Source organism: Oryzias melastigma, linkage group LG1 (assembly GCF_002922805.2).
Source record: "Oryzias melastigma strain HK-1 linkage group LG1, ASM292280v2, whole genome shotgun sequence".
NCBI lineage: Eukaryota > Metazoa > Chordata > Actinopteri > Beloniformes > Adrianichthyidae > Oryzias > Oryzias melastigma.
Window position 1 is genome coordinate 10,670,491 of NC_050512.1, and position 23,194 is coordinate 10,693,684.

The window sequence follows — 23,194 nt, forward strand, 5'->3', positions numbered from 1 at the left end:
TGTTAGTGAAGACTCACCAGGCAGCTCCTTGCATTATTAAACAGAGCAGTCTGTTTGTAGCTGAGGACTGAAGAGAAAACTGTGAAGTCTGCATCTGCCAGCTCTTGAAAATATGACCTGCAGCTGCTCTGTGGCAACTTCAAGTAACTACAAGCAAAAGAAGAAATACCAGTTATGTCTCTGAAATAAAACCTATTATTTTTCTTTAGCGTTTAAAAATATATGAAAGACTGATTCTTACTCATAGTACAGCAGCATATCTGGAGGGTAAAGTGCAAAGCTGGTGACATCTGACTCTGTGCTAATGTAGTTGTACATGCAGGTCAGCTGTGGGTCAAAAAGACAAAATATTAATTCATCTGCTGTTTTCAAGATAAGCATTAAGGTCATTCTGTTTTGCCTTTTATATTAACCAATGCGTTTTCTTCATTTGTCACCACAATTGTGTTGATGATAGTGAATAATTTCACCACTGCAAATATGGTATATCCATGTCGATTAAAGCTCATCAGAGCACATCATGAAAAGTTGGGTATTAAGTGAGTTAGAATAAGGCTGTCACGGTGTGCACAGTTTGAACTTCCTTGATAACATTTGTTAGTTATTGTCAGTCAAAAACACCAACACAACCCTTAACAATCAGAATACAAAAAACACTGCAAAGAAAAGAAAACAAAAAAACTTTATTACCTCCTGCAATGCATTATGCTTACAACAGGTCATTACATAATTTAACACTTCCGTATTATCATTGTTTTTTTTTTTTGTTTGTTTTTTTGCCCTGAAGTTAAAATGCAACTTATTTTTATCATTAATGCTTATGTTTCAGTGAGCGGAATAAACCAGATAGATGATGACTGGATATGTATAAACTTAGAAATTATGGAAGTCTATTTTCTTCTCTGATAGCTATTTTTTGGACAACTTCTTTCATCTTTTGATCTGCAGTAAAACTGTTCTTTTGATCATGATTATGCCGTTTTTAGGCAAAAAAAACCAAAACGTATGTCATTTTTTAGGGACAGTTTCAGCAGAGTGGCAGTAGTTCATCAGAAGTTCGCCACTGCATTGTGGGTGGGACTGTTGGTGCGGAGTAAGTCTGTCCCATCCCACAATTACTCCCTCTAGCTTACATTACCTCACAACCTCGACTTAACATTACTGGTAAAACCAAAATTGCTAGCAATATCAGAGCTATCCCGTTGTCCAGTTTTGAGTCAGATCCCAGCTAAGACGAGGAAAACGAAGACGTATATGAACCCATTTGTCATCAAGTGGATGCACCAGAACAAAGTGAAGCAGGGAGCTTTTATCCTGTCAATTGTAGCTTTTACATCACAAATATAAGGTTTTACATTTATACACCCGCTCCAGATGCACCACAATTTGACTTAAGAAATCCTCAGAAACACAGTTTTAGTCAGAATTTTCTTCATATAAGGACACAATAGAAGCTTTTGCAGTGAATTCATATCATGCTTTCAGTGAGAGTCAGCATGAACACAAAGAGAGCTCATTGCCTTTCAGTTACTCCAGACAAACATTCTTTATATACGGTAACTCTACGGTTAGATACAGACGCTGCTCTGCCTTTACCTGAGTCTCCAACAGTGGCACCTTTCTCGACCCTTTTCTCCGGCAGGCTTTAATCAGGCTAATGACCTGAGTCCTTGGAAACTGACTTACACCTGTACATGTGAACCCTTGCAGCACAGATGAGGACAAGCTGAAAACAAGCAAACAGACATTAGAAAAAAAAAAAAAAAACTCAAATTTTCTGTTATGGCACCTTCAGTCCAATCCGTTCACAAATACTCACCTGTCTGCACTTCCTAACACGGTAGTAGCAGAATCTGCTGCTATAATGTCAAAGAACAACTCAACCTGAAGAAAGACATAAACAAATGATGAAATAGAAGATCAATAAGCAGATGTAGTTTGACAGAAGAAACTCTACCTGCTGCCGTTTCCATGTTTTCTTGTTGAGTTTTTCAATAGTGACTGCGTCACTCGTAAACTGCTGCAGGTAAACTCGAGGGACTTGAGTGGCCAATTGGTCTGGAATATTGTCTATGATTTTCAAACTGTTTGTGTCCGATGATACAATCTGTTGAAAAATGGTAATAAGTAAGGAAGAGGTCAAGGACAGATGAAAAAATAAATCTTAATCTAAGTTTAATTTGACTTTTTTTCTGCCTTTAATCCCTTCTGACAGCTCCCATACAATAACTAATTAGCTCTGATTCTTTGAAAACGTATTTATGTTCTTACCATTTTGCATTAGTTTAAGAAAAACAGTTCGCACAGCCCTGTGTAAGGCATGCCTGACAAGTCTGGCGTTTGAACCTCCAACAAATGGCATAATGGAATGTTGGAAAATTTAAAAAAGGCTTACAATACAATTGCATTTTCTTTAAACCATATGTCTTACGTTATTTTTCTCTCTTTTGATTTGTACATAATTTATCACCCAAGTCCTGCAGAGGTAATGAGGATACCATACCTGGTAAACAAAATTCTGCTGTAGAATCGGAGGACCAGATATTATGTTTGTTACAAATGATGGGATTTTGGATGCAGAGATGAGCTCTGAGCTGCTGATGCTGCTAAACGTGTTGGAGGGTAAACCAATGACAAGAGAACCCAGCTTTGAGAGTGACGATGAGCTGTCGATCTGATTGAATTCAAAAAGGAGGTGGGAAGAACACAGATGAAATTACATAAAACAGATCATTTTTTATTTCACCTGAAATCTGTGAAGTATAAACAGGTACCTTCATTTCTCCTGAGCTCAGCAGAGTCTGGACAATGACTTTGGCCTGTCCTTCTCTCCAACCAGTCACAGTGCTGAGAGTGCTTAGGGAAGTTATCAGCTGTGAAGAGCTTATAGCCTTTATCTGGCTTGTGGAAAAACTAGTGGTTCCATTTCCAATGGCAGTAATGAGTGAGGAGTCAATTTTGGTCCCAAAGTTACTTGTCAAAGCAGCAGAGATCTGTAAATACAAAAGTAAAGATATTGAGACAAGCAAACAAAGCCCAGTTTTGTTACTTATATCTAAAAAAAATAATAATAAAAAAAATAAAATAAAATAAAATAAAATAAAATAAAATAAACAGACTATGATACAGTAGTTTAAAACAAGGAAAGGATCCTAAAATTGGACTGCATGGTGGCATAGTGGTCGCTTTCGCCTCACATTGAGAAGATCCTAGATTGAATCCTGGCTGGAACCTTTCTGTATATAGTTTGCATGTTCTCCTTGTGCATCTGAGAATGTTTTCCATGCAAAAGTATGTAAAGGCACAAGATATGAACAAGTGTCTACAGTAAATTGTGATGTAACCTAACTTTCCTAGAAAAAGAATTAAATTAAAAAAATATATATTTATATTTCTTTCTTAGGGCCCAAAATCCCTAATAGTGCTCCTGCTGATAGTGTCCATTTGTATTTTGAAATAAGACACAAGGTCCCTATGAATTTGGTGTTGTGGTTTAAATGCGTGTTAAAGTCCCACTCCAACCATATTTTTTTCTTTTGTAAAATCGTTCCCAGTGATCTTTTGATCATAATTACAACTTTTTTCCCATTTATTTATTTTTTATTATATATAAAAAAAACTGTTACCGTTTTTTTAAAGACATATTTTATGCCCAGTAGCTCATTAGAAAAACAACTCTGGTTTGTTGGCGGGACTGTTGGCTCGGAGTAACCCCGCCCCTTCCTGTCGGTGGGAGCTCCGTCTGCGCGCTCACGCCTAGCTCAAGCTAGCATTAGCGGCGCAAAAATGACGACGAGCAAAATTGGATAAATTTATCCGCACAGTTTTGAGCCAGAGGCCAGCTTAGACGAGGAAAATAAAGATATACGTGGTACAAGTGGATGCAGCAGAATTATGTGGAGAAGAGAGGCACCAATTTCAGTAAGTAAGTGCGTCATTAGTCTGAGTTTTTCCCAAGCATCCGGTTTACAAGGGCGTGTCCAGACGGGGGGGGGGTTGTTTAAATGTGCCACTCCGAGTAACACCCCCTACCACACCTGCAAGGTGACACCACAGTCTATGGGTGAGACTCTAAATCTGGGTTCTGTGTTACATTTTAAACGACGCATTTTAAGGGGAATTATTAGCTCATATTTCCGAGCTTCCATGAACGCAGCACTCAAGTACTGTGTGCGTACCCGCCCCCCGCATCGTCGGTATCACACCCTATAAAAGGCTGGAAAGTTGCGTTGACGGAAGTAATCAAAAGGAGCCATATTCACGGTAAGTAAAATGTTTTTAAGCTGATAAAAGTCAGTGATATGAGCATTTAACCAAACAAACAAACCGTACAAATATTTGAAGCAACAAACCTTATTAGAGGTATTAAGAAGTTATAAAACAACTTTAGTTGCTGTTTTGGTTACAGGTGAAAATTTCATGTCAGTGTGTGCATGCCCGAACACAAGATATGGAAGATGCAGTACAAATTTTATCAATAGAACTTAAATAATGCAGCACAATAATATATATCCTTAAATTACAGTATATTTGTGGGCATAGATGACTACTCAGTTGCTTTGGAGTCCCTATCCTGAGTAATTAAGTTTCTCATCGTTTTAGATTTCAGGAATTGTCATTGTGTGTCATTACACCTGATTTAATGGGTAACTACAGCTTGAGGAGAATAATAATTATAAATTGCATCAGAAACTGTTCAGTTGAAGCTGGAAATGCATAAAACCTGAAAGATAGGAGCCTCTGGGTTCTAGAATATAAATATCGTTTCATTGTTAATTATACTGTTAACCAAAAATATCTCGTGACATAGATGTTTGCTTTATTGATTAGGATCAACAAGTTGGAGCAGGAAAGGTTTCAAAAGATTGCAGATATCTTCATTAAGAAGCACAAGTTAGAAAACGGAAGGAGAAGGACTGAGAAGCAGCAGCCATCAGGGTCCACGGTGAGTACTCCAAATCAAAGTATGTGTTGGAGAATAAGATAAGTGTGAGGAAGTGATGTTTCTCATGGAAATAAGTTTCTAAATAAATGCATTGACATGGTGATGTTACCATTATTTTCGAACCATAGACCCTCCGATCTGCAATAAATGGCAAGTCTATCAGGTGTTCTAGATGCTTGTCTCCAATATTGGCCGGGCTACTTTAAGATACCAGATGGGCACAATGATGGCCAAGAAGCGCCCATTCAGTTTTGGGTTTAGACTTTGTGCGGTGGCGTTCACCAAGGAACATTCTGGTGAGAAATCTGCACAACATTTTGGAGTGCATCATAACGCATCCGAGAAGGCGCAAGCAAATGAGAAATATGGAGGAGATAGCTACAGAAAAAGGAGCAGACTATTTCCTGGTTCAGGTGCAAAGACAGCAATCAACGAATAAGAAGAACTGGTTTGTACATGGATTATTGAGCAAAGACGGAAAGGCCTGTGTCTCCAAGAAAATGATTCACATCAAAGCGAAGAAGATTTTTAAAACAGATTGATGATGTTTCAACAAGAAAAGAAACATTCACAACCAGTGCTAATTAGGTCATAGTACAATGTTCTCATCATTTCAATTAATCCTGAAATGTTCATCTGGTGTTGTTGTCTGCATTTTGTGACCAAATTTCACTTCAAAATGAACCGACTAGCCATCACATTCTGTCTTTGATGGAATAAATGCTAGTTTCCAACAGATGCCTGTCTCTAATAAACACTGGGCCGGCTGCCAAATTTTTTGAAATAAATGCTTGTGCTACTATTAGAAGATATTCTTGTTTATAAGCCAGTATAACTGTAAAAAGTGTATAGTATGTCATATAATGTAAATGCTAAATAAACTGTTGAATGTGAATCACAAGCTGTGAGTGAACTGAAGTTTTTTGTTCCTTCGATGCCAATAGAGTACCTTAAAACTCTGGCCTAACATGGTTGAAACCTCTTCACAGTGAGGGTGAAAGCATGAATACTCTGTACTTTTTTCTATAAATCAAAGGGTATGAAGAGGGATTGCTATGGCTGGTTTTAATTTTCCTTTGGGTGTTGAAACCTCTTACGAAATGAGAACCACTAACGTTTTATAATTTGAATACGTTTTAGGTCATTTACATGTGCCCCGCTTTCCCAAACCTGTGCCCATATCAGGCCCCTCCTAAAAAAAAATTTTTTTAAACACACCATGCCAGTTTACTGACCCAACAGGGTTTGAATAAGGAAATACTCAGAAATGCAGTTTTAATCATATAATTGTTTTTTTAAAGATCCTCTACTATGAGAAAAAGGCTACAAGAACATGATAAAAAACAAAAAAACACTTTCATTGGAGTGGGGTCCAGATGACCCTACATTAAATGTAAACATGCCTTGGATAGCATAAGTTAAAAATCTTGCTACCTCCAAAATATGCAACAGCTTGGTTTTTATGTCCATTTTTGTAGAAACATTTCTAAGAACACAGTCAAAACACAATATTTTTAAACGTGTGTATTACCTGCGCATCCAGGCTAGTACAGACCACATTGAGGGTTTCTAAAACTTTCATGCTCTCATCTGCATTCAGTTGGGTGAACACAGGACCAGGAGCGTAGCACTGACTCACTGAAGGAAGACTACAAAGCAAATAACAGTTTGTAGAGTTTAGGGTCACGTGCATTATGTACATTCAGTATATGTGTTGAAGGTTTATAGCTGGTATAACAACAGCTAATTTAAATTATTTAAACTTACAGGAGTGGACTAAAGTTGCTGTCTTGCTGATAAACTAACTGAGTGTAGTAGCTGATCAATGTCAGATTCACTTTGGGCTGGCTGAGGAGCGCGATATTCTTAGGATTCACTGTGAACACTTGCAGAACCTGAGGACAGAAAATACACGCAGTTCTTTAAAGCAAAAACATTATCTATTTTGTTCAGAATTTTCATCTCAGTAAATAAAAGCAGTACAGTATGACAAATAATCTGTTAGTGTGATAAAATACCAGTTCAGATCCAAATGACTGAAGATCCGCTACAGTGAGGAAAGTGATGAAAGAGCCGATGTACTCTGCAAACCAGGCTGTGGAGCTCAGATCTGGGTTGTTGCTGTTGTAGCATTTTGGCGCAGTGGCTATGGGAAAAAGAAATTATATAAAAAAATAGATACTGTTAAAGCAAACGTAAAGAGCTAACTTTTTTGTGTAGATTTGCTACAACAATATTTAAATAATTTAAGGGGGAAAAAAGTGCATTTAATGTTTTTTATCAACACTTTTTATTTGAATGCATTCTTTATTCCATGCTGCAAGATCTTGAAAACTTTGAGAGTTTCCTATTTCATAGTCTTATTTAGCATAGATCAGGGAGGTTTGTTTTGTTTTTTCCAAAGTCCTGTGTTAAAAATCTTGAAAAGAAAAAAAAAAAAACTGACCTGATGACAGGTAAACCTTGATGGTGTTGTACACGTCTTGGTTGGTGAAGTCAGAAACATAGTTGTAGGAACCAAGAGCAGAAACACTGAAAAAACAGAATGAATTCATGAAAACCATAATAGCGGTGATGGAGGTAAGAATTGAGCCACAAGATAGATGGGATGGAAATACAGATTGAAAACAGTTTATCTAGAACCAAGTAATGGTCTACTAAATCAAACATTTTATTAAGGTCCAAGAAAATAGTACCAGTGCCATGTTGTTATCAAAATTTGGGGGAAAAAAGTGATTTATAAATGAAAAACTACATACATCTTCTGGAAGGCCAAGCATGAGGCGTTGATTGAGGTGATTTGGCTGATCTGAGTCTTTGTGAGGAAGACCAAGTAGTTGGGGAGACCTCGATCAAACCAGGCGTTAACCTCTGACCTGCTGGAGCTCCTGAGAGCCATGGGCCAAACGCAAGGCAGAGTTCTCTGTCTCACCGGCTGTGGCAGAGACTCCTGCAGAGAACATTCAGGTTCAAGTCTTTCTGCTTTCACGTTGTTAGATGTATGTTTGTGTTTGTACATACAGTCTCTAGAAACAGTGGTATCTGGAGGTAGCTGTTGTAAAGCTGACAGAGCTGTGATTCTTCTCCAACAACATTAGTTTGACGCAAGAAATCCCCAAGATCTGATGGAGGCATGGAGTTTATCAGCTACAGGGGAGACACAAATACAAGAAATGTTAGTGTGTTTTTCTGTATAGTTATTTCAGTGTCCTCCAGACAGCTTTCATGTCCACACACCTGTTGCTTTCTGTCTTGAGGCATGAGGGACAGGAAGGTGGTCAGGCTGGGGAACTGGAATCCCATGAAGGAGCTCCTCAGGAAACTGTAGAAGCTCACGCTGTAGTTGTCACCATAGCAACGGAGAGGTGATGTACCTAAATAAAGGATATTTAGCATCGAATGTCTTAAAAATATAAGGAAGTTTTTTGAGTCTTTCAAATATCTAACTAGATTAATCAGCACATCTACAAAGATGGCAGAAAATTAACCCAAAGGAACAGAAAAGTAGCAAAAAAGAAAAAAAGGAAATCACAAGCTAAATACTTTCAATGAAAATAAATAAAAAAGGCTTTGCAGATTTCTGTTCACCTTTGAGGGCCAAGGTAATTTGATCTTGGATTTTTGTTTGAGTAGCATCACTCAGGTTTGAGATGGTCGAGTTGAGAAATGTCACACTGGAAAAAATGAATTTTAGATAAAGGTTTGATTGAACTGAAACAAAATCAATAAAAAAAATGTTATTAACTTGACACTCACCCCTGATTCTCAAGGCTGCAGCTTCTTCCTGTCAGTATATTAAAGTATGGCGTTACGTGGTCAGGTACCAAATTTACCAGCAGGGGGCGGAGTCGATCTTGGAGCCACAGTAACACAACTGAATCACTGGTTGATGGACTGGAGAGGTTTGCACGATTAAACACAACCTGCAACATGGCTGACCTCACAGTAGAGAGGAGAATGTTTTCACGTCCCTGTTGGAGAATATCAACAAATATTGTACAAGGTTTTTATACGTAGTATGTAGAGGGTTAAAACAGTTTAGCAGGAGCAAATGTTTGCTTACCAAAATTTTAGGTGAAAAATCATCAAAGAATGAGGCAAACTGTTGGTCAGGGACATAAGTCATCAGCATGGTGACCTGCTCTGCAGTTGTGAGCTGGCCAGGTGCAGCAGCTACCTCTGCAAGCTGTCTGACTGACAGCACTGACAGGGCTTCCACCTGCACAGAAAAAACAAATGAAAACATGACTGGCGACCTGTCCAGGGTGAACCCCGCCTTCGCCCATCAGTAGCCGGGTTAGGCTCCGGCACCCCCGCTTCCCCAAAAGGGAAGAAGCGGGCAAGAAGATGAATGAATGGAAGGATGAATAAAACATGACAAAATATATATAAGCAAACTGAATGATTAAATAAGCAATAGAACAAACCCCTGAGAATTGTGGGTAGAGCTCTTGAATGTCTTGAATAGACAAGAGAACAGAGAATCCTCCAACATTTTTCTGAAGCCAATTTGTGGTGTTTTGGATGCAGCCAGGATCTGAAGTACAGGAGAGTTTATATTTTATTTATGAGAATAAGTTCTGAGTTTTTTCTAATCAGTGAAAAAATGCTTTTTTTGCTTCTATACAAAAATTGTAATGTAACATTGTTTTAGATATGACATTATTATTTTATTTTTTAGTACTTGCCTGCAGTATCCTTTCTGCTCAAGTAAATCTTGATGAATTGTGTGTACACAGATTCTTGCTTCGAAGGAGTCATCTGAGATTGTACTTCACTCAATATTTGCAAGCTAATTTTAAAAGACATGAGTGAGACATACCATACAAGACACATAATACTGTGACATTATAATATTATTGGTCAGATTTCTTGGAATATATCTAGATATTATTTGTTGCATTGCTTACATATACTGGTAGGAGCTGCACTGCAAATCCTTTGTTGCAAGAGTTGAAAGAAAGTTGGTGGAAACAGCAGGTAAGAACGGGCGAAGGCGAACATTAAACCACAGCTGAAGCTCAGTGGGATTATTTAGTGTGTTTGTGCTAAAAAGATCTGGATAGATTGTTTGTATGCTGTCCAAAATCACTGACACTGAAGGATTGTTGGGGTTGATTGTCTGCAACAAAAATGAAAATGGTTTGTGAGCTTGATAAGTCACCAAAGGAAATAAACATAAATTCAACACATATTGTAAAATATTTGAATGTACAATTTTTGTAACAGGTCAACTGTCTATTAATTATTAACTTATTTTAATGGATGCAGAATATCTAACTAAAATTCAGTCATACTGTTGTGGTCAGAAGATTCAGAGCTGCATTCAGGATCCTGGAAGTTTTACAGAAGAGGAGGTTCCAGGCCGATGTGGACCCACTTGAGTTTGAACGATCACACTTCATAATCTCAACCAGATCCTGTGCTGTTAAGGCTGAGAGCTGTTCAACATTAGAAAGTGAAATTATTACATGAACCCCCTTTACAACAGTAGTTTATAATGTTTTGTTGTCTTACTGAGGCACAAGCAAACTTGTCCACAGAAAAGCTACAGAATTGTCCGCTCATCGTTCCACTGTCAAGGTAGACTTGAAGATCTTTGCTGTAATTTTGAGTTTAACAACATATGAATACCTTTTCTTTTGCAGTTACAGTTTAAAATTAACTTAAAAAAACTAATTTCAAAGAAAATTTACCTTTCCACTCCAACACATGTATTTGACTCTGTGGAAAAAAAGCACAAGTTTAGTTTACCTTGTTTAACTTTACCACAAACTACAAATTACTATGAATAAATGTCAACATCCATTAAAAGGACTCACCATTTGCTGCAATAACTTGGCACTTAAAAGAGAAAAAATGTGAGAATACTTTTAAAGTTTTATTCATAAAAATGTTTTTGAATGAATAAATAAGAGCCCAGTTACCTGTTTATTGTAGATATCTGAAAGACAAAAATGAGAAAATTATGAGACATAAACTATGTAGACAAATAATAGCCTGACTGATCACAAACATCAACCTTAAATAAACAAAGCCTAGGACAAACCATCTACTTTTTTAACTGCAAGTTAAATATAGTGCTAAGACCCACTCCAATGAAAATAGTATTTGGCGTTTTTAAGATGTTCTTGTAGCATTGTTCTCATGAGGGAGGACTTAAAAAAAATCAAACTGAACATGTCATGATTCATATCATGGTGACTCAGGAGTCACCATGTGACCCCCCTCCCCACTGCATGAAGAAAAGCAGTGGAAAAAGTGCAATCTGTGTTTGCGCTGTATCCGCGCCACAATGTTTTTTGGCATTAAGGCTAAAAACTATTTGGTCCGGTAAAAATTGATGACGGTTTCGTGATGGTATCCTTACATTTCACTGTCGTGCTCACGCTAAGCACCCTCTAGCGGACTTTTTTGGTATTATTTTTAAGAAACTGATTCAGGGAAAGAGAGGACCAGCTATCGTTGGTGAGTTGAAATATGATAGTTTGCCATACCGATATTTTGTCCCACCTCTGTTCTCTCTCATAAAAAAAATTCCACACGAACATGTCAAAAACTCAAAACACATGGTTTTCATTGGAGGGAGTCTTCAACTTCTGTTTACAATTCAAAATGTCCTCAAATAAGCAGAATTCTTTATGTGGGTAAAAATAAATAATTTCAAGATTTACAGTCTCAGTATACTGCAGTATGTACTAGGGATGCAACAATATTCAATGTAAAACGGAACCGTACAATACGGATTTGAAGGTTCAATACATATTTCATAATACGCTCTTTATTTATTCAGTACCACTGTGAGGTGCCTTAAGCTTGTCTGCATATTCATGTCTTCATGGCTAATTCCGTCTCCAGCAAAAAACAAACAAACAAAAAAAAAAAAAATCCCCGCTCACTCTCCCACTCCCTTCCAGAAATTACATTGGCCATCCTATGGGAGTTGTAGCCCGGGAAAACAAAAGTTTTAGCTAGATGCTAAAAACAACTGAGAAGCCTATCTTTTTGCTAAAATATCTAAAGGTACATGAATAAATGACTGACAGCTAAGCGATACTATACTTTACTTGTGTTGCTTTTATTTATTTGGACTTCAAAGTAAGTCAGTTCTAAATATTTTAAATTGGTTCAGTTTGGATTGTGTATGACATCCAGCTGTCAAAACTTTAGAAAACCGCTGAAATTCTTGCAGTTCATTGTGTTTATGTTTACAAGTATTGAAGAATGAGACACTTTAACATTCCATAGGATAACATAAGTTGTAATGTTTACAAGTGTACAAGAGCTCTATTTAATTGTGATTTTGCAATAGATGTAAAGAACTGTCCACTTGGGAACAAAAAATCTCTATATTTGCTATGTTATTTCTGTTTATAAAATAAATCATAATCTGTGGAAATGTAGGATTTCATTTTTTTTTTTTTTTTTTTGCGTGCATGTTCAATACGTATCGACCCGTGACGCTCACATCGAGTTTTGTATCGAGCCGGGAGCTAACTGTATCGTTGCATCCCTAGTATGCACTAGGTTCCCAGTAATCCAAAAATAGATCAACTCCAAGTGGCTCTTTAATTTTTTGTTTTGTTTTTTTACAGTTTATGGACGCTGACATGCAAACTTATGAGAGAGAATGTACCCTCTACACAACTTAACTTTAACTGTGGCCAGTTAAACTGGTGCCTATATGTATATATATAATAGTGCAGAACTAACTTTCAGTAAAAAAAAGTGTCTTTAGTAAATAAAAGCAACAATAACAAGATGCTCTATCATCACCATTTTTGTACTGACCTGTAGGTGCAGGATTGGTTATTTCAGAAATATTAGTGGATTTAGAAATTGTTAAAGTTGTTGATGTTGGTTGAGAAGTTGTTGATGTTGATACTGTTGGAAGCCCCATAGTTCCACTTATAATGTTTTTTGTTGGTGTAGTTGCTGTAGAACCTATAGTTGGAAGTCGAACTGTGCTTGCTGGTAATGGTGTGATTCCAGTGACATGAATTGTTGTTGGTGTAGTTGTTGTAGAAACAGTGATTGGAGGTTGAGCAGTGCTTGCTGGTAATGGTTTCATTCCAGTAACATTAGTTGTTGTTGGTGTAGTTGTTGTGGAACCTATAGTTGTAGGTTCAGCTGTGCTTACTGGCAATGGTTTGATTCCAGTTACAATGGTTGTTGATGGTGATAAAGTTGTTGTAGATACTATAGTTGTAGGTTCAGCTGTGCTTACTGGTGAAGGTTTGATTCCAGTTACATTATTTGTTGTTAGTGTAGTTATTGTAAAACCTAAAGTTGTAGGTTCGGCTGTGTTTACTGGCAATGGTTTGATTCCAGTTACATTACTTGTTGTTGGTGTAGTTTTTGTAGAACCTATACTTGGAGGTTTAGCTGTGCTTACTGGCAATGGTTTGACTCCAGTTACATTATTTGTTGTTGGTGTAGTTTTTGTAGAACCTATAGTTGTAGGTTCAGCTGTGTTTACTGGCAATGGTTTGATTCCAGTTACATTGGTTGTTGATGGTGATAAAGTTGTTGTAGAAACTATAGTTGTAGGTTCAGCTGTGCTTACTGGTGAATGTTTGATTCCAGTTACATCATTTGTTGTTGGAGTAGTTATTGTAGAACCTATACTTGGAGGTTTAGCTGTGCTTACTGGCAATGGTTTGACTCCAGTTACATTATCTGTAGTTGGTGTAGTTTTTGTAGAACCTATAGTTGTAGGTTCAGCTGTGTTTACTGGCAATGGTTTGATTCCAGTTACATTGGTTGTTGATGGTGATAAAGCTGTTGTAGAAACTATAGTTGTAGGTTCAGCTGTGCTTACTGGTGAAGATTTGATTCCAGTTACATTATTTGTTGTTAGTGTAGTTATTGTAGAACCTAGAGTTGTAGGTTCGGCTGTGTTTACTGGCAATGGTTTGATTCCAGTTACATCATTTGTTGTAAGAGTAGTTATTGTAGAACCTATAGTTGTAGGTTCAGCTGTGCTTACCGGCAATGGTTTGATTCCAGTTACATTATCTGTAGTTGGTGTAGTTTTTGTAGAACCTATAGTTGTAGGTTCAGCTGTGCTTACCGGCAATGGTATGATTCCAGTTACATTAGTTGATGGTGATAAAGTTGTTGTAGAAACTATAGTTGGAGGTTCAGCTGTGCTTACTGGTGAAGGTTTAATTCCAGTTACATTATTTGTCGTTGATGTCATTTTTGTAGAACCTATAGTTGTAGGTTCAGCTGTGCTTACCGGCAATGGTTTGATTCCAGTTACATTATCTGTAGTTGGTGTAGTTTTTGTAGAACCTATAGTTGGAGGTTCAGCTGTGCTTACTGGTGAAGGTTTAAATCCAGTTACATTAGTTGTTGGTGTAGTTTTTGTAGAACCTAGAGTTGTAGGTTCAGCTGTGCTTACTGGCACTGGTTTGGTTCCAGTTACATTATTTGTTGTTGGTGATAAATTTGATGTAGAACTTATAGTTGGAGGTTCAGCTGTGCTTACTGGTAATGGTTTAAATCCAGTTACATTAGTTGTTGGTGTAGTTTTTGTAGAACCTATAGTTGTAGGTTCAGCTGTGCTTACTGACACTGGTTTGATTCCAGTTACATTATTTGCTGTTGGTGTAGTTTTTGTAGAACCCTTGGTTGTAGGTTCAACTGTGCTTACCGGCAATGGTTTGTTTCCAGTTACATTATTTGTTGTTTGTGTAGTTATTGTAGAACCTATAGTTGTAGGTTCAGCTGTGCTTAGTGGCAATGGTTTGACTCCAGTTACATTAATTGTTGTTGGTGATAAAGTTGTTGTGGAACCTATAGTTGGAGACTCAGCTGTGCTTACGGGTAATGGTTTAACTCCAGTTACATTTGTTGTAGGTGTAGTTTTTGTAGAACCTACAGTTGTAGGTTCAGCTGTGTTTACTGGCAATGGATTGACTCCTGTTACATTATTTGTCATTGATATAGTTACTGTATAACCTATGATAGGAGGTTCAGCTGTGCTTACTGGCAATGGTTTGATTCCAGTTACATTATTTGTAGTTGGTGTAGTTGATGTTGTACCTATAATTGAAGTTTCCGCTGTGCTCGCTGGCAATGTTTCCATTCCAGTAACATAATTTGTTGTTGGTGTAGTCTTGGTAGAACTTATAGTTAGAGGTTGAATGGTGCTTGCTGATGATGGTTTGTTTCCAGGTACATTATTTGTGGTTGCTGTAGTTGATGGAGAATCTATAGTTGGAGGCTGAGCTGTGCTTCCTTGTAATGGTTTGAATCCAGTTACATTATTTGTTGTTGGTGGTAAGGTTGTTGTAGAAATTATAGTTGGTGGTTCAGGTGTGTTTGCTGGTGATGGATTGATTGATTAGAGTTACATTAGTTGTTGTTAGTGACAAAGCTGTTATAGAACCATTTATATGAAGGACTTTTGGGGTCAACTTTACCTCCTAGGAAGCCCAATCCCAGAATATCAAGCTCAGACTGGTTTTGACTTCTGATCCAGGTCTGCACCAGTACTTGGTTTTCATATGACTTCATATCTGGGAGGTTGGTGCCAAGAAGACCTTTAACTTCACTTGCAGTTAGACTCTGAGGGGAAAAGAGCAGATATACTTTACTGTAAAATATCTACTTTAACAGAATTATTCATGGAAAAACAGAAACATAACACTGACCAGCACAACATTTTCATCCAAACTGGTGAAAGTGGCCAGGTCCATGTTGACACCAGAGGTCACCAAACTACGGATATAGTCAACGCTTGCACCTCCTGTGAGAAAGGGATAAAATAAACTCTATGTGGATGTGTTAATGTGCATGTATGTGAGTGGAAATGTTTACTCACCAATGTATGGTTGTATGAGCTGAAAAACAGAAACTGAACTTGTGCTAAAACTGAATGCTTCAAAGGAGATTGTGAAAAACACTTTCTTTTTGTCAGCAGTGCAGCTAGAGATGTCCAGAGAGTCAACTTCTCTGCAGGAGAAAGAGACAATGTAGCTTGTAAGCAAAGTACAATTCGATCTTCAAATCATTACATGTTTATCAAGGCTTGTCATCCACACTTTATTTTGTTCTTTCTTAACTATGTTTACTGTGTTAGTAGGAGTTGAAGTCTACAGTCTTTCTTCTCTTCTTTGTGTTTCTTTATTTGCAGTTTCACGTATTCTCAATTTTTTTTCTGTCATGGGACTCAACCGGTTTGTCACAAAAACTCTGACAACTACAGATGCTTGTATGGAACTTTTGCTTGCGAAGGTGCTGCAGGAATTTCCTAGGAAGGGAGTGTAGTTGAAGAGTACACCAGCCCTTCTACTACAAACACGCACAGGCATGTTTACACTCACAGCAAGCCTGCATGGAGAAATGACATCAGCTGACTCAGAAGCAGCTCAAAAATTAACTGATAATCGCTGAGGATTCTTATCATCTAGAGCAGGTGTTTATTAACTAGCCAATTATGTCATCGCTCTTAACTGATGACAGAGGAAAGCATGCACTTTTTTTAATAATCAGTTAACCTATGAAACATGTTTTTGGAGGGTGGAAGGAAGCTGGAGTGATCGGAGAAAGCACATGCATGCAAGTTTTTTTTTTTTTTTTCCAGTTCCGGTTCACGACTAGCAGACTGTGTCTCCGGCTCTTCTCAACAACGAGGAGAGTTGAACATGGCACCCAAGAAAAACTTTAAAGCGAATCAGGCAGAGCTCAAAACAGCGTTTGCATGAATCTATTAATATTTGATATTATTTGATACTGAACCGGCTATTGATAATTCATGTAGAGAAAATGGTATGGGGTGGGATTATATAAGTTCGCTTTCTTCCACTCCCTTTCAAGCGATCTACTTGTGATTTATTAAGTGATGTGTTATGTATTATGACCTCATTACTTGAAATTAATAATTTCATTAATTCATTCAAGGGGAGAACATTTAAACTCCATACAAGTAGGTCCCTCTCAGGATTTGAATTGGGGCCTTCTTCTTGTGAGGTGAGAATGCTAACTACTATCCCACTCTGGTGCACAAGTTATTTTCCCTTTATTTAACAATTACCAAACCTGAAAAGTTTGTGATTAGTAAATATACAACTGTGTAAGTAAAAGACAAAATAACCAATAAAAGTAGTTAGACACTTGTAAATAAATATTTGAGCTCCTGTGGTGCTTGTGTTTGAGTACCGTATTTTCACGACAACAGGGCGCACTGAGTTATAGGGTGCAGTTTCACTTACTGGTACTTTTTCTGTATTTAACAAACACATAAGGCGCTCTTGACCATAGGGCGCGGGCATGGTAAAACTAGGGTTGGTCACGGATGTTTGATTCCACGCAGAAACACTAATGATTTACGCAGCTCTACTGAAACCGAAAGCAGCTGCTGCAAACAGGGCAGCATTTCATTGAAGGTCTATTGGTCTTTGGACATGTCAATCATTTCTACTTTCTTCAGTACTGTGAAGTTTTAGCCAATCCCTTTACTTTTCCTACCATAGTGGGCGGGCTCATATAAAGCAGCTATTGAGGCGAGCACGAGAGCGCGTGCCGCGTAGCGCTTGAAAGTCATTTCACAGCAGATCACAGAGTTTGACAGGTGCTGCATCACATCAGCCAATCAGGAACTCAGCTTTTGGCACGGGCTGTTTTCAGTGACCTGATCGGAAATAAATAAGTAAAATACGAATCCGTTATGACTGTCTTTGTCCTGTTGCAGCGCAGCAGCTCTGTCTGCAGACAGACAGACATCCTCCCTTCAGCGTTGTCTGTTCGCTCCACACAGGTGCTGCAGGGAGCGGGGAGCGGGGAGGGCGAGTAACCTGCTTGGCTCTCCTAAACTGTGATGTTTTGTTTGTTGAGAAAATGATAAAAAAAAAGTCCCTACTTTTCCTCCTCTTAATGCGGGACAGCCTTTATCTCAGTCACAGAGACAGCGGAAGCGGCCCGCCCCCAGCCAGACGTATGATTAGCGAGTAAGAATGGGTAGAAAGCAATATTGGTTATAGGAACGAGCGGTACGGGCTTCTGCGCACGACAGCAGCAGGAGGCGGCAACTCAGTGCTTCATGGTGAAAAAAAAGTTCAATTTATGTTTTTCTATTATCTGTTGGATCACGGTGGTTGGAGCTGCCTAAAACCAACGAATTGGTGCTCCCTGCTGATGCTTGAACCGTGACGCTCACATCAAGGTTCGTATCGAGCTGGGAGCTAATTGTATCGTTGCATCCCTAGTATGCACTAGGTTCCCAGTAATCCAAAACAATAGATCAACTACAAATGGCTCTTTAATTTTTTTTTTTTTTTTTTTTACAGTTTTTGGACGCTGAAATGCAAACTTATGAGAGAGAATGTACCCTGTATGCTAGCGGTACACACGTGGAGCACATGACTAATGTGTTGATTATTAAAGAAAAGTTATGGAAATTTTAATAAAAGGAGGGGAAATGAATATGGATACCAGCACTGTAAAAAACAATGATCATATAAAATTAACAGCCTGAAAGTTAACAAGCTGCCTCAATAATAACAAATTATCTGACATAAAATGTAAAATTCATTAAAACAAATTTGAATTTGAACTTATGTGATTTTTTTACCCCACATTTACTGCTTGTGGGGAGGGCCTTCCAAAAAAAAAGAAAAAAACAACACAGTAGGCGCACCGCACTATAGTGCGTGCCGCACATTTTGGAGAAAATTTTGTACATTATACTTTTATGTTTACATTCTTCTTTTTATTCTTAATATTATTATTATTATTACTGTAATTAGTGTTGCTGTTTGCACAAAGGGAGGAGAGGAAGAAATTTCATCTGTGCTTTGTATGCCCTGTACTCAGCATATTTGACAAATAAAAGCCTACTTGACTTGACTTGACTTGATATGTTTATGCGCGCCTTATGGTCGTGAAAATACGGTACATCAGCTGCTACTAGAAGCTTTTTTTTGTTTTGTTCTGTGTACAAGACTTCTGGCAGTGCTTTAAAATTTTTATTTTATTATTTTTATTTATCCTACAGCCTAACTATTGGTGGTTATACATTTGCTGCACAAATAAGTCTGCCCTCTAATCAGAGGACACTACTTAGAATGTGTAAATATTAATTTCAAAACATGAAAAAGGTACTGGGAAAGTACATAAGTACTTAAACCCTCGTGCTGGAAAGACTAAGTACTTTGTGGGAAACCCCTTATTAGCCAGAACAGGGGTCAGACGTTTCTTGTAGTTATTAACCAGGTTTCTGCACATATCAGGAGGAATTTTGATCCACGCTTTTTTGGAAAGGACTTTTAGCTCATTAAGATTTGGTGGCTGTTGCTTGGCAACTCTGAGCTTCAGGTCTTTCATTGGGTTTATGTAGGATTGGGGTCGACTAGGGCTGCCACGATTATTTGACTAATCGACTATTAAAATAGGCGACAACTATTTTGGTAGTCGAAGCGTCGTTTTTTTGTTTTTTTTTTTCCTTGTTTTGATCTTAAAACTACGGTTCGCGCCTTCTATTGCGGGGGTCTTCCATTCTCTTTGTCACACATGCGCAGTGGTGCTAATCCGGTAACCAATGACATCACAGGAAGTTCTCGGTAGGCTCATAACAACACGCTCGCTCGAAAATGTGGGAAGCAAAAGGAAAATAAAAGAGGAAAAAGTGTCAAATGTAATTTCTGCACGACAGAATTTGTGTTCCATGAGAGCATGATGGTGATAAATGATCACCTGAAGATGAAGCATGTTGAGACGGAGTTTGATCACGCTGAACAGAGAGCTTCGTCTAGCTAAGCTAACATCGGCGCTAACTGTAACACAGCTAGCTCCGCCGCCGCTGTCATTACTGCGCTGTTTGGAGATGAACCAGAAGATCTGCAGCAGATCAGTGTCTACGGCGCTTCTGTCGGCATAATGAGCGTTTCATAATCTGCTCTCTTCTAACCAAACGCCGCGAGGACGGCGCGTATAATGAGTTTACACTGGAAATGAACCGCTCGTCCGGCTTTATTCATATTCCGTGCCGGGATCACGTCGTCCGGTTCGAAGAGCGGATTATGAAACATTCACCGCGCAGACAGAGAGGCTGTGTGTCGGTACGGATCTGCCGCGGAGTTGTGGAACGATTTAAGACTATGAGTCCCAGAAGTGAAGGAACTCACCTAAAAGTCCAGAGCTAAGTTTACAAGTGTAGCATTACATTATCTGCATTAAGCTACAATTAAATGTAACTTAAAGTCACAAAACGACAACAAACAGCAAAACAACCACAACATTAAAGAAGTTACACAGATTTATGGGTTCTCCTCCAAACTGAACAATATGAAGTATCGGTCTGCGCATGTGCAGTGGATGTAGGTAGTGAAAGAATGAAAGTACTGATGTACATTCTAACATCCCCTGCTTTTCTCCCTTTTTAAAAAATATAATTTTCTCCCTTTATACTTATTTTCTTTGTTTCTATGGGCAGTTCAAAGATGTTATTAGTGTTTCGCTTTAATAAATGGGCCTCAGTCAGCAAATATTTTGAGTGTGTTTATATCTGCAAATAGCTTTTGAAATACTTTATACATTTTTTATTAAATATATGTTTTAAAGCTTTAAAAAGAACTGCAGGGTTTTGAAAGAGTTTTCTGTTGTTGAATCGGATTGCATTATTTGATTTAAGTCTTGTTTTAATGCCAGAAACAAATGAAGGAGAAAAGCTGCATGATTAATTAAAAGATTAATAAACTATTGTCTTTATTTTAGATAGAATATAGCTTACAGACCTCAAGTTTAAGGATAATAATGGTTAAGATGAATGTTTTACATCCAGTCGCCGCACGAACCGATTAGTCGACTAATCGAAAAAAATAGTCGGAGAATAGTCGACTATTGAAATAATCGTTTGTGGCAGCCCTACTAGAGACTGGCTGGGCCACTCCATGATCCTGATATGCTTCTCCCTCAGCCTTCTTCAGACCTCATTTTTGGTCTATTTTGACCACAGCACCTTCTCTCAGTTACTCTCTAAATCATGCACGTGTCTTTTTAAGCAGTGATACTTAACAAGGACTGTTGATGTTAAACCATAGTGGTGTAAAGTATTCCTAATTTTTTTCTTGGTGACTGTGGTTGCAGCTGTTTTGAGATCATTAACTAACTCCTACTGAGTTGTTTTAGGCCTATTTACACTGTTCTCATCATCGTGGAATCCCCACCAGGTGATATCATGTTGTAAATTTTGGCACAGTTGCAGCAACAGTTGTCACCTTAACCCCCAGATTCTTGCCAATTGTTTTGCAGTCCATTCTGGCCTTGTGCATGTCTACAATCTTCTCCTTTAAAGATCCACCCCAGTGAAACCGTGTTTTTGGTGTGTTATGTTCTTGTTGCATTTTTCTCATAATGGAGGAGATGTATAAAATAATTTCAGATTAAAACTACATTTTTAAGTATTTTGCTTTGGATCTTGAGCAGATGTTGACCGGATGTTTTAAAAGTCTAGGTTTGTTAATTGAACTTTCTTTAGTATGTTAAGAGAAACAGTAACTGTTTGTGTTCTGGACTGAATTTTTTTTGTTTTTGTTTTTCCAGTTTCACTTTGGATTGGAGGCGTAAAACTGTATTTATTTAGCTGCACTACCTATATCTTTTAATCTGTTATCACATCCCCTTTTCTCAAAAAGAGTTGAGCTGTGAGAAATAACATAACTATATTTATACTATCAGATATTTTATAACACAAACTTGTGGAAAGATACTTCAGTGGAGTAGAGACTCAGAGGGACAGACTTTCACTAGTGAATCAGAGGTACTGTGCCACTCTTGCCCAGCTTAGCACAGCATCTGCAACCCCTGAATTTGGGGAAGATGGATGTCAACTTGGAGCAACTTTCTGCCCGAACAAAAGGGAGACTGGTGTAAACTGTCCAGATTCCGGCCCATTTTGAAATTTCCCTCAAAGACTCCAAGACCAGTGATAGACGTAGCAGGAAAAAACAACTGCTGGTGCCAGAAAGAATTTTATCTAATCCAACTCCCCTGAGCTGAGGGTCCTACCCTTGGGCTCTATCAAAACATATCTGCTTCTACAGAGTGTGGGACTTCTTGCGCTGCACGTGCCTTTCTTTTCTTTTTTTTTTTTTTGAACAAGCTTTCTCTCTCTCTTTCTGCTTCACTAAAGAATCTCCTCTGCTAGCTGCAGCTTTCATGTCTGTGCTTTGCAGGAGCTGACTTTACGCCGGACTACGGAAGCCCAAGAGGGCAGAGTACAGGGAAAATAAAATCTCAATTTAAAAAAAAAAAAATCGTCTAAAACATAAAATTTAAATTAATCGATTAAATCGATATATCACCCGGCCCTAGTGTTAAGATATGACCTATTTTTGCCACCTATTCCCTAGCCCCCCCTCTTGTGGCATTCTATTCCCATATTAATAACAACAGCCGGGGAGTTGGCTGCTTCCCAAGCGAACCTTGAACCGTCTTATGTGTACCGCTTGAACAATGTATGTGTACCTCTTGAACATTTCCCCCCTTGGGATTAATAAAAGTATCTTGAATCTCACTTCTTACCTGAAACTTTGTGAGGAAATTGTACTAATGGTGTTTACGTCTAAAGAGCAGAGATTAGGTCCCCCAATAGCATTCAGCTCCGCACTGCCTAGTTTGTTTCCTCCAACAGTGAGATACTTGGAGATGATGGCCTTAGCCTGGAGGAGAAGAAATGTGCACTGATTAAACACCAGTCCTTAAACGTTGTACACATGCACAACACAAGTACTGTGTTTGCTCACTAAGCTCGGGTCCCAGCCTCCATTTGAAGAGTCCATCAAAGCAGAAAGTGTGTCGATTTTGCTGATTGTCCATGAACCAATATCTTCAACAGTGGCAGCGCGAGAAGCTGCACTTAAGAGCTGAACCTGATCTTCTAGGATGATGGAGTTGTCGGCCTGTAAGTGCACAGAAATCCAGTAAAACTGTAAATTTAAAAAATTAGTTCCGCCTTCAAACCCCTCCAAAAATTGTGCCCAAAACACTCCACTTACAATGTGTATAACATGTCAATGACTATTTTCCATGTTTTTCATAAAAAAAATTATTGCTCACTTCTTTCAGTTTATGGAGAACAATCCTGAGGTATTCCTCCTCATCCACCTTTTCTGTGATTGCATCCAGATTGTCTTTGACGGTTGAAACTGACAGACAGTTGTTGAATTGATTGACGTTATAGTCAAAGGGGAAGGCAGGGTCACTGATTGTGACCTGTGTGATTATTCCAGCTGTGCATTCTGT

The 23,194-nt window shown here is 38.3% G+C and overlaps 1 protein-coding gene and 1 long non-coding RNA gene across 4 annotated transcripts in view; one reads left to right on the forward strand and one right to left on the reverse strand.

The window, feature by feature from the left end:
* LOC118598699 overlaps nucleotides 1-23,194 on the reverse strand; it is a 219,314-nt gene that overhangs the window by 7,293 nt on the left and 188,827 nt on the right. Inside the window, exons 168-198 of one of the 2 annotated variants that reach the window (XM_036211660.1) lie at nucleotides 23,009-23,190; nucleotides 22,696-22,851; nucleotides 22,475-22,611; nucleotides 15,777-15,907; nucleotides 15,607-15,701; nucleotides 15,376-15,520; nucleotides 10,873-10,889; nucleotides 10,768-10,789; nucleotides 10,642-10,669; nucleotides 10,463-10,547; nucleotides 10,243-10,386; nucleotides 9,856-10,067; nucleotides 9,634-9,737; nucleotides 9,373-9,482; nucleotides 9,009-9,164; nucleotides 8,702-8,916; nucleotides 8,534-8,619; nucleotides 8,183-8,319; nucleotides 7,967-8,092; nucleotides 7,705-7,895; nucleotides 7,392-7,477; nucleotides 6,964-7,091; nucleotides 6,713-6,840; nucleotides 6,477-6,594; nucleotides 2,775-2,993; nucleotides 2,504-2,674; nucleotides 1,958-2,107; nucleotides 1,820-1,884; nucleotides 1,597-1,726; nucleotides 242-327; nucleotides 18-147 (exon numbers count right to left, since the gene is read on the reverse strand). In XM_036211660.1, the coding sequence (XP_036067553.1) occupies nucleotides 18-147; nucleotides 242-327; nucleotides 1,597-1,726; nucleotides 1,820-1,884; nucleotides 1,958-2,107; nucleotides 2,504-2,674; nucleotides 2,775-2,993; nucleotides 6,477-6,594; nucleotides 6,713-6,840; nucleotides 6,964-7,091; nucleotides 7,392-7,477; nucleotides 7,705-7,895; nucleotides 7,967-8,092; nucleotides 8,183-8,319; nucleotides 8,534-8,619; nucleotides 8,702-8,916; nucleotides 9,009-9,164; nucleotides 9,373-9,482; nucleotides 9,634-9,737; nucleotides 9,856-10,067; nucleotides 10,243-10,386; nucleotides 10,463-10,547; nucleotides 10,642-10,669; nucleotides 10,768-10,789; nucleotides 10,873-10,889; nucleotides 15,376-15,520; nucleotides 15,607-15,701; nucleotides 15,777-15,907; nucleotides 22,475-22,611; nucleotides 22,696-22,851; nucleotides 23,009-23,190 (3,890 nt within the window). The remainder of the gene's footprint in view (nucleotides 1-17; nucleotides 148-241; nucleotides 328-1,596; nucleotides 1,727-1,819; nucleotides 1,885-1,957; nucleotides 2,108-2,503; nucleotides 2,675-2,774; nucleotides 2,994-6,476; nucleotides 6,595-6,712; nucleotides 6,841-6,963; nucleotides 7,092-7,391; nucleotides 7,478-7,704; nucleotides 7,896-7,966; nucleotides 8,093-8,182; nucleotides 8,320-8,533; nucleotides 8,620-8,701; nucleotides 8,917-9,008; nucleotides 9,165-9,372; nucleotides 9,483-9,633; nucleotides 9,738-9,855; nucleotides 10,068-10,242; nucleotides 10,387-10,462; nucleotides 10,548-10,641; nucleotides 10,670-10,767; nucleotides 10,790-10,872; nucleotides 10,890-15,375; nucleotides 15,521-15,606; nucleotides 15,702-15,776; nucleotides 15,908-22,474; nucleotides 22,612-22,695; nucleotides 22,852-23,008; nucleotides 23,191-23,194) is intronic. The other variant, XM_036211676.1, reaches the window with a different exon arrangement.
* LOC112137081 lies at nucleotides 3,694-5,578 on the forward strand. Of its 2 annotated transcripts, XR_004948550.1 has the most exons (3): nucleotides 3,694-4,263; nucleotides 4,831-4,945; nucleotides 5,074-5,578. It is a non-coding gene; the product is annotated as an uncharacterized LOC112137081 (long non-coding RNA). The 2 variants fall into 2 exon arrangements; XR_002917480.2 differs by having other exon boundaries at nucleotides 4,831-5,578.